General features: G+C 48.1%; 1 protein-coding gene across 1 annotated transcript; it reads left to right on the top strand.

Moving 5' to 3' along the window:
* Positions 1–3298: 3298 nt before the first annotated feature.
* Positions 3299–10653, top strand: C18H16orf46 (chromosome 18 C16orf46 homolog). The gene is made up of 3 exons (XM_075537041.1): positions 3299–3471; positions 4387–4625; positions 9632–10653. Exons 2-3 carry the CDS (start codon positions 4425–4427, stop codon positions 10613–10615), a joined length of 1185 nt encoding a protein of 394 aa, XP_075393156.1. The 5' UTR covers positions 3299–3471; positions 4387–4424; the 3' UTR covers positions 10616–10653.
* The last annotated feature ends 326 nt before the right edge of the window (positions 10654–10979 follow it).

Here is a 10979-nt window from a genome sequence, read left to right as displayed (position 1 = left end):
TCATGTACAAGTTCTGCATGAGCACAATGAAGTGTCCTGGACTCCCCATTCTTCTCAAGGTTGCTCATGGTTTATTATGGTCCACATAATCTAATGCTTTGGCATGGTCAGTAAAACACAAGTAAACATCTTTCTGGTATTCTCTGCTTTGAGCCAAGAGCCATCTGTCATCAGCAATGATATTCCTTGTTCCCCGTCTTCTTCTGAGTCTGGCCTGAATCCATGGCAGCTCCCTGTCCATGTACTGCAACAACCATTGTTGGATGATTTTCGCAGAATATTTCTTGTGTGTGCTCTCAATGATATTGTTCTGTAGTTGGAGCATCGGGTCACCTCTTTGGAATGGGTACAAGTGTGGTTCTCTTCCAGTCAGTTGTCCAAGTGGCTGTCTTCCACAGTTCCTGGCATAGACGAGTAAGGGCTTCCAGGGCTTCATCAACTTGTGGCAACCTTTCACTTGGTATCCCATCCATTCCTGGAGCCTTTAAAAAAAACCATTTTATTAGGGACTCATACAACTCATCACAATCCATACATACATCAATTGTATAAAGCACATCTGTGCATTCTTTGCCCTCATCATTTTCAAAGCATTTGCTCTCCACTTAAGCCCTTTGCATCAAGTCCTCTTTTTCCCCCCTCCCTCCCTGCTCCCCCCTCCCTCTGGAGCCATGTTTTTGTCGAATGCTTTTAGTGCAGCTTGAACTTCTTCCTTCATTGATTCTTGCTCATATGCTGCCTCCTGAAATGGTTGAGTGATGAGCTGTGTTTTTGGTACAGTGACTCTGTGTACTCTATCTTCTTTAATGCTTCCTACATTATTCAGTATTTTGCCCATAGAATCGATATCTTTCCCAAAGAAACTTTCAATATTGCAACTTGAGGCCTGAATGTTTTCTTGACTTCTTTCCGTTTAAGATATCCTTTTTTGTTGTCTAATTCTAGATCTTTTCACATTTTATTGTAATATTTTACTCTGTCTTCTCAAGTACCCCTTTGAAGTTTTTTATTCAACTCTTTGACTCCATCCTTTTTTCTATTTGCTTTAGTTACTCGGGGATTAAGTGCAAGTTTCAGAGTCTCTTCCTACATCCACTTTGATCTTTTCTTTCCTGTTTTAAAAATGACTTTTTGCTTTCTTCATGAACAATGGTTCTACTCTCCTTCCACAAATCATTGTCACTAGTGTTCAGTGCCTCAGTTCTGTTCTTTTTTCCCCTTTAGTTGTGGGCTTTCACATCTCATCACACTCCATGCATTCACCCAGTGTGTCAAGCACATCTGCACTAGGCCGCTGTCATCATCCTCAAAGCATTCTGTTCCCACTTGAGCCCGATATCAGCTCCCCATTTCTTCCCTCTCCCTCCCCCACCAGCCCTCTCTTACGAACCCTTGATAAGTTATAGATTATTATTTTCATATCTCACGTCATCAGTTCTGTTCTTTAAGATGTTCTCGAGATTCGGGTGGGATAGACACCAAGTCATGTTTCGACTCTGGTGGACTTGTTTTAATTTTCTTCAGCTTTACCTGCACTTACATGTGAGCAGTTGATCTGCTCGGTAATCAGCCCCCGGCCTGGTTTTAGCTGCTGATACTGAGTGTGTCCATCGTGCCTTCCCACAGACAGAGACCATTGGATCGCTGTGTATCCGATCTGGAGAAGTCCACGTGTAAGTCATCTTTTGTGTTGTTGGAAAAAGGAATTTGCTGTGTACGCGCCATTGGTCTTGCCCAATGTCCACCATGTGGGCGCCAGCTTCGTCTCTTATCACCGACTCCACATTTCCCAACTCTTGTTCCTTCCTTGTTATTTCCAACGTTTGCCTTCCAGCTGCCAGGAATTATCGGTGCATCTAGGGTGCATGCTTGATCCATTTCTGACTCAAGTTATTGGAAGAATTCTTCAATTTCTTCCTCACCAGCTTGTGTGGTTGGTGCAAAAATTTGACTTAAGAGATGCGGTGACTGGATGTCCTTGAAGTCAGATAGATAGAATCTTACCACAGACAGCATGGTACTTCCGTGCTTGATTTTGCAGGCCTTTTTGACAAAGAATGCAACACCATTCCTTTGTATTGTGTTAAACCCGCATCATACATCGTATGATTTTTAAGATTCAGAATGGCGAACACCCACCCATTTCAGCTCCCCAACGCCTAGGATATTGATGACAGCTTCAGTGGTTGAGTAACAGTTTACTAACTAGGACTCCTTGTAGTTATGTAGCTATTACCCCATCGCAGCTGGCATTGTACGTCAAGACAGAGCTTTGCTTTATTCCCCCCGTTAAGGTAGACTCCGTTTTGAAGAGGCAGCTCTTCCTGGGTTGTATTTAAGGTGCCTTCTGACCTCAGGGGCTGATCTTCCAGCATGATACCTGACAGTGTTCCCTGCTATTCAGGAGTAGTCCAGTGGCAACATTCTCAGCAGTAGACAGCCCATTTCTCCTTTGTCTGAAAGCTCCGATGAACACTGTCCTCCGTGCCATACTAATTTTTGAAATGCTGGTGACACAACTTCCAGTGTCACCGCACCATGCAAACCACCACATTGTGGCAAACTGACAGATGAGCAGTGGAGTAACATTTCAAGGTGTGGTTGTAGGAAGACAAGTTATAGCCTATCCTATTAATTTTTAACAGAACGTTTTTTCTTATTAGGAAAGACCACCAGTGTTCTATTCTAGTAGTCCAGCTTGAAGAACACCTGTGGCCCAAGAGCACCTAGAGAGCTGGTGTGTGGATTCCGACCACGTGACGAGTAAGACTGCTGTTACTGACTCCGAGCTGGTTTGTCATTTTTATTCATAGGAAGGTAATATTGCTTCCCGTGGTCCCACATTAAGTGAGGAAAACCGTTCTGCTGACTCAGAACGACTTACTGATCTAAACATCATGATGGTACTGAATCCCTCCTAAACAGTGCCTGTTTCTTTGTTACAAAAACTTCAGGCTGGAGTTTATTTTAATCAGTGGCTTTGCTTCTGAGCTGTGTATGTGGTGTAAACCCATGAGGTTCTGTGGGACACAGACATTTGTAATTCACAAGACCACAAGATCTGCATATGCTTCCTTGGCCTGCGCAAAACATGAAACTGTATTGTTGTGAGTTATCTTGGGGGTGGCCCCAGTTGATGGCAACCCCACACCACCTCCCAGTGACACCTGGATGGGGCTCTTGGAATCCAGAGGGTTTTCATCTGCTGACTCGGCAGTGGAACTTCTTCCAAGTCTGCTTTCATCTGGGAGCTCTGCTGAAATCTGTGCAGCATCATAGCAACCAGCAAGCCCCGGTGATAGATGGGTGGTGTCTGTGCATTGGCTGGGATGGAACTGGGACCGCCTGCATTGAAGTCAAGAATGGTCTCACTGAACCACAGCTCGCTTTTAGTCACTTGTAATGTCATTTTCTTCCTTGCAGATTTTATTCATTTTCTTTGGTGTCTGAAGCTATTTGAGCCTTCCGTAGGTAAATGGGACTTCCTTTATTACCAATACAGTGCTGCATTCAGCCTGGGAGCGGGGGCGTGAAACTGAGGTGGTTATAAGCAGTGTACCGATCTGTACCCCATCCCAAAGTGAAAACTGGGTTCCTGGCAGGGCTCCATGGGTGCTAGGGTGGGAGAAAGCAAGGTCCATGTCCCCAGCAGCTAGTGGTTTTAGGCTCTGCACAAGCAAAGGATTCCCCCAGAAGGCACTGGTTGCCTGTCAGCACTAAAGCTTCATGTCCCCACCAATACTCGTTACTTCCTATTCTGTGGGGGGCAGGGAGGGAGAGTGGGTATCCTCCCATAAAGAGTTACAATCTCAAAAATCCACAGGGGCATTTCTGTCCTGCCTTACAGGTTCCCTCTGAGTGGGGATCGACTTGATGGGTGAATTTGAGTTTTCGGGAGTAGGCACGTGGGCTAGAGGTGTAGGATGGTGAATGCACTTAATGGCTTGGCCTAGGCCACATGCTCCATCAGTTCAAGGATTTCCCAAACAGAAACAAAGGGTTGTTGGAGACAAGAGGAGGAGGACAAGGAAGGTGTGACCACAGTCTCATGGGGACATTTTTGGAGTGGGAGGGTGGGGTGGTTCCAGCTGCTGCCCCGCTGTGTATCCCTTCCCTGGGGATCACATCTGTGCTAAAGCCATCCTGTCCTCTTCTTCACTCTCAACTTGGATGGGTAATTAAAGCCGGCAGGTGCTCGTGGGAATCAGCCTGACTTTTTATCATGTCAGTAGTTGGTGTGCATGGCAAATTACAAACTTGTTCTCAGTGTGTTCCTGAATGTGTCTTGATGATGTCACTTGAGTTAGGACCTAGCTTTTTAAGACACTATTAAAAACTAAGGTAAACAAAACAAAAACTAAGATCAATCTACATTTCCCATTGCAGGCAGAAGATGTTAAAAACGTTAAGAAGCAATCACAGCGATGGCTCTCGGTCAGCTAAGTGAGAACGGTTTAATAAATACTGAGCAGCAAAGCACAGAGCTAGCCCAGCTGACCTCTCCCTGTCCCAACCAAAGCAGCGAAAGGGATCATGTTTGCTCTCTGCTGAACATCAGCGACATCACACTTGAGCAAGATGCAAAGGTCAACGAGTTTGTCATTGGAACAGGGTGGGAAGAAGCAGTAAGTATCTTCCTGTGTTCAATCCCTCTGACGTCTGTTCTGGGGCCAATCTCTTTTCAAAAGCAGTCACTGTCACAGAAAAACAGAACCAGCCCAATCTAGAGACTCTCAGAACACAGGTACCATATTGATGGTGGTAGTGGTGCTGCTGCTGCTAGCTGGACATCCTGTGGAAGGAACACTTTGCAGTTAGCAGGCAGGGCGCCAAATACCTGGATGCAGTCAGCCTCTCACCAGCCCCGTGAGGCCGGCTTTATCAGTAGTCTCATCGTTCTCAGGAAGAAGGTGAGGCACCCAGAAGGTGAGCGAATGGGCCGGATACCATAGCCAGTGAGTGGCTGAGCAGGGCTCCACACCAGATCTCCTGGACCCCAGAAACCAAGCTCCTTACCTCAGTGCTGAGAAAGGCCTGAGGCACCTATGCTACTGGTTCTATTCGGAACCCTCACCAACCACAGAACCCCATTCTAGAACTGTAGGGACTCGTGGTCTACTCCCACAGTTCTCAGGTGACCTTTGGCAGTGTCGGACAGCCATATTTGGTCGTCAGAACTGGGAAAGGCTGCTCTTTGCAACTAGTGAAATAAAATGTGTGTGTGTGTTTGTGTGGGTGGGTGTGTGTGTTTTGCAAAATATCCAAGGCGTCAGTGAGACTTTAGGGGAAGAGCAAACACTTTGGAATAAAAAGCTGGATTCAAATCCCAATCTGCCACATATTATAGCTAACCTGGAGGAGAGTTCACTTCCCTGAGTTTGTTTTCCATCAGTACATTTGAGAGATGTCCTAATGCCGATTGGGTTTTCTATTCCTGTCAACAGTGACCTTCGGGGAAAGCCACAGGAGGTCCTGACCTGTGAGTCACCATTGACTCCATGACAGTTGAGTTTGGTTTGAGTGCCTACCTCAGGGGGTGTACTGAGAAGGACGGGAATGTCTCACCCCTGCCAAGCCCTGATTAAAGTGTTTGAACTGGAGGAATTTGGGGAGCTGACCATGTGTAATGAGGGGGCAGGAATGATGGTCACAAGATATTGTACAGGCCACCCTACCTGGAAGGCTGGCCATCCTCAGGTTGGGAGATATCCTCCTGCCCTCAGCCCTGTTTCTGAATGCACAGCCAAGGCTTGCCCTGTACTTATGACGGTTACTGAACCAGTATCAGACACAGTATTGATGGAAGCCTACGTACTTTACATAGCCTTACTCTTGGTGTTGCATGGGACTGTGAGTTCATGTCATGTGTCCACAGTTAGAGTGTCATGCTGAAGAGTCTCACTGCCCTAAATATGTCCCCTGTTCCACCATCTTTCTGAGCCTCAGTTACCTCATCAGTAAATTTGTACCAAAACACCTAAATTGACAACAGGAGCAAGGCTTGGAACTGGTTCAGTCACTCGTGACAAGGCTACACCAGAACAGGTCCGAATTTATCAAATGCAGGGAGACTGGTAACTGTACCAGGAAAAATTACAACCCTATACCTTACTAGAGACTTAACTCACTGACCCATAGTCCTATAGGGGATAACACTGGAAACACAATGTGGCAATTGCACCCGATCTGATCCCACCACACCGAGGCAAAACACGAAGGGCATACAACAGAACAGCAAGGGGAACAGAGCAACAAAGTTCCCAGGGAATACCAAAAATAGACTTTGGGGACAGGGCTTGGCACCCCATGGGACTCGACTGAAAAACACTCCTAAAGGCCAACAAACAGTCCTTTTTTGTTGGTGTGTTATGGGGTGTTTGTTTTTTTTTTTGTCATTGGCTTTTTGTTGTTTTGTTTTCTTTGTTGCTTGGTTTTGCTCTGTCTTGTTTTGGTGCATGTTACTATGTCCACAGGTCTGTGGACATAAATAAGATAGGCTGATGAACAATCTGGAGGAGAAAACAAGGGGACCGGCAGTTCTGGGGGGACATGGGAGATGGGGAGGTAGGGGGAAAGGAAGTGGTGTTAACAAACCCAGGGACAAGGGAACAAAAAGTGATCCAAATTGGTGGTGAGGAGGGTGTAGGAGGCCTGGTAGGGCATGATCAAGGGCAATGTAACCGAGAGGAATTACTGTAACCCAAATGAAGGCTGAGCATGATAGTGGGGCAAGAGGAAAGTCAAAGGAAACAGAGGAAAGAACAAGGAGGCAAAGGGCATTTATAGAGGTCTAAATAAAGGCATGTACACATGTAAATATATTTAGATATGAAGATAGGGAAATATATTTATGTGCATATATTTATAGGTTTAGTATTAAGGTAGCAGATAGACATTGGGTCTCCACTCAAGTACTCCCTCAATACAAGAATACTTTGTTCTATTAAACTGGCATTTCATGATGCTGCATTTCACGATGCTCACCTTCCTGACACGATTGCTGAAGACAAATGGGTGCATAAGCGAATGTGGTGAAAGCTGATGGTGCCCGGCTTTCAAAAGTTATAGCATCTGGGGTTTTAAAGGCTTGAAGGTTGACAAGCGGCCATCTAGCTCAGAAGCAACAAAGCCCACATGGAAGAAGCACAACATCCTGCATGATCACAATGTGCCAAAGGGATCAGTTATCAGGCATCATCAAAGCACAAAAAATCATATCATTGTGAATGAGGGGGAGTGCGGAGCGGAGATCCAAAGCCCATCCGTAGGCAACATCATGGACATCCCCTTAAGGAAGGGTCGTGGGGGGGTGACAAGCCAGTCAGGGTACAGTGTAGCAACAAGGAAACATACAACTTTCCTCTAGTTTCTAAATGCTTCCTCCACCCCACCCCACCCCACCCCCACTAGCATGATACCATTCTACCTTACAAATCTGGCTAGACCAGAGGATGTACACTGGTACAGATAGGAACTGGAAACACAGGGAATCCAGGACAGATGATCCCTTCAGGACCAGTGGTGAGAATGGTGATATTGGGAGGGTGGTGGGAGGGTGGGGTAATGATGGGGGACCAATTACAGGGAACTACTTATAAGCTCCTCCCTGGGGGAGGGATGGAAAACAGAAAAGTGGGTGAAGGGAGACATCGGACAGTGTAAGATACGACAAAATAATAATTTGTAAATTATCAAGAGTTCATGAGGGAGGGGGAACAGGGAGGGAGGAGGAAAAAATGAGCTGATGCCAGGGGCTTACGTGGAGAGCGGGTGTTTTGAGAATGATGAGGGCAATGAATGTACAAATGTGCTATATACAATTGATGTATGTATGGACCGTGATAAGCGTTGTATGAGCCCGCAATGAAATGATTTGAAAAAGAAAAAGGAACGTAACCTCCTTCTCGGAAAACAAGGGTCATGTGTGCATTGCACGGCAGCCAAATCTCTTGAAAGGCAGTCAGACAGCGGTGCCCCACTCAGATGGCATCCACCGTGCTGCTGTGCTGTACAGGCCTGGCAGGAATCCAGGCTGATACACGGGGGCTTCTGAAAGGGCTCACTCTCCTCTGAGGCTACCATTCCAGTGCTTTAATCTGTAGTTTCCCCCATTCCGGTTATCCTTCCAGTACCCCCACATTTGACAAATTGGGGTCCCCTCTGTTTTCCTTGTGTTGGCCATGATGGAAGCGGTGAACAGGTACAGATCCCTGAACGATGGTACCATGGTGAGGACTCGTTATGTGAGTGAACGCCGGCAGGTCTCATAGCCTGGAACATGGGACAAACATAGTTGCCGAACATGTTTTTCCAAGAGGGCTGCTAGACTCAGCACATGAAAATACAGGTACTACCCAGTTAAAACCTGACTTTCAGACATCCAACACAAACTGGTCTTAGTGTAAGGGTACCCAAAGGTTATCTGTATTGACCACTCTATTTTAACTATGGTGTCTGTGGCCAGGGCAGTTGTGGGACCCTGGGACCAGGCAGGGCTTCGGTGTGCTCAAGGACCCCTCTGTACCTGCCCCACAGCCCCTTCCCGCAGCGCTTTGGACACACCAGGGCTCCAGAAGCCCTTGTAGGTGGTACAAGTGCCCACTGCTGTTACTTTAATAGTTCTGAATGCGTATCTGACAAAATTGAGTCATCATATCCAATTGGGCCATTTATAAATATTCACAACTATAAAGGAGGTTTTAGGTGTCCTGCTGGCACAGTGGTTTGCATTGGGCTGCAATCCTAAAGGTTGGCAGTTCGAAACTACCAGCCACTGCAAGGGAGAGAGACGAGGCTTTCTACTCCTATAAAAAGAGTCTGAGAAACCCACAGGGCAGTTCTTCCTTGGTCTATAGGGTCATCATGTACCCGATTTGTTTTTGTTTATTTTGGTGTCACGGTGGTTAAATGGCTCAGCTGCTAACCAAACGATTGGCAGCTCAAGCCCACCAGCTGCACGCTGGATGATGCTGGGGCAGTCTGCTTCTGTAAAGCTGGACAGCCTTAGAAACCCTGCCGGGGGAGTTCTACTCTCTCCTCTTGGGCCACTGTGAGTCAGAATCAGCTTGACAGCAATGGATTTGGCTGTGCATGTGTGTGTTTTTTAAAGTGAGATTGGCAAAGTAAACTAAAAGCAAAAACACAAAGGAGGAAGAGAAAAACTGCATTTAAAACAAGAAAGGAGACTGTAGCCAAAATGGAAGTGAAAAGACGTTTTAACACGGAGAAAGCTGGGGTAATCTGTTCCCATGGAGAGTACAGCATGGGAAACCCTGTGTGTGGGGGAGGTGGATGGGTAGGGCAGTTCTGGGCTCCATTGGGGCTGCTATGAGTTGGAGTTGACTTGGCAGCACGCACCAACAATCACCATTTACAAAAGTTCCACACATCCCGAAAGAAAAAAACACCCGGCTTCACTTCTACAGTCTTCCCCTGATGGTGCCGTGGGTGTGGGGCTGCTGACTTCAAAGTTGGCGATTCAAACCCACCAACCTACTCTTGAGGGAGAAGGACAAGGCTGCCAGCTCCCATAGAGATTTACAGGCTTGGGACCCTGCATTGGCTCGCCACGAGTTGGCATGGAACACCCCTCCCAGCACTATGTCTGGGTAACTGGCTGCATTTCTTGCAGGTCCAAGGCTGGGGCAGCACCTCGCCAACGGCCTGCATCTGGCCAAGGAAGAAAGGGAAGAAGTCCAGGCCCGGAGAAGGTTCCAGCAGCTGCTTATTTTGCATCAACATCACCCAGGGGAGCCCCGAGGCCAGGCCACAGACCGGGCCGGGGAAATTGGAGGCCCGGGCTCAGGCCGAGGCGGGGCCAGGAAAGGAACAGGGCAGCACAGCCTTGAGGGAGACCAGCAAAACGTGCTTTTCCCACTGTTGTCACGGCAGTGAGAAAAAAAGTCTACAGATAAAGGAGTACATTTGGTGTGCTCGAGACTGGCACGTCCCCGAGACTGTGAAGGGCAAGGACCCCAAGGGTCAGGAGCGCGTCTGTGGGAGCCTGGAGAAGAACTTCTCCCTCTCAGAGTCCTTGACTTCCAAGGCCCTTCTGGTTCTGCCCCCGCTGAAGACCTCACCCCCAAGCGGCTTGGAGGCTCTGGGTAAGAAGAGTCCAAATGCTCTCTTGCCACAGGAAGAGGAAGCGCTGAGTGTGGACAAGGATGAGGGGGTGGCCTGTGCCTTGGGACTGAAAGCAGTGGATGAGAAGAGTGAAAGGAGACCCCTGGAGCTGGCCAAGCACTTCAAGGTCAAGGATGTGCCACCCTTCCCTGCAGAGGACAGCCGGCCCTCGCTGCTGGCGGAAGCCGAGCCCTGCTACCTGCCCTGGTCCCTGCTGTCTGAGCGAAGTGTGCCCTGCCCACCCCCACCCAGCAACATGCACTACCTGGCCACCCTGCAGCTCCTGCAGAGACAGGGCATTCACAACTACAGAGCCAAATTAAGACCCAAGGGCCTGCGTATCCCTGCCAGCTCCCACAAGCCCGTGCTTCCCGAAGCTAAGCAGGAGAACCAGCCCCATAAGCTGGAGACCAAGGTGTTCTCAAGACCGCTCCTACCCTCCCTTACCGTGAGCAGGGTCATCATCCCCGTCTCCAGCCACAGACTCCTCTGAATTGTCACAATAGAATCCCCTGGAAACTAACACAGTACGAACCGCCCACCTTCTTTCTTCTCCGCCCTCTGACCCTGTGCCCAGTGCTTTCCAGCAAAGCAGCACACCGGGCTAGTTCCCACCCAACTACTGTTTGCCTGGAGTGGAAGCCGGTGTGCTGGGGTGTTGGTGGAAAGCTGCGGCTTGTGGCCATGTCTGCAGATCAGTTCTTAAATTGCAGCCGTGTGGCTTGGAAGTTGTAGCTGCAGCTCCATGAAACAAAGCTGGGGAGGCAGGAGCAGACCCAGGTGGTGGCATGTGGGTTACATGTGGACTGCAGGGTCAGCAGTTCAAAACCACCAGCTTCTCTGAGAGAGAGAGTCAC

Source organism: Tenrec ecaudatus, chromosome 18 (genome assembly GCF_050624435.1).
Source record: "Tenrec ecaudatus isolate mTenEca1 chromosome 18, mTenEca1.hap1, whole genome shotgun sequence".
Taxonomy (NCBI): domain Eukaryota; kingdom Metazoa; phylum Chordata; class Mammalia; order Afrosoricida; family Tenrecidae; genus Tenrec; species Tenrec ecaudatus.
The sequence above is the reverse complement of the archived record's forward strand: the minus strand, read 5'-3'. Positions and strand labels throughout refer to the sequence as shown.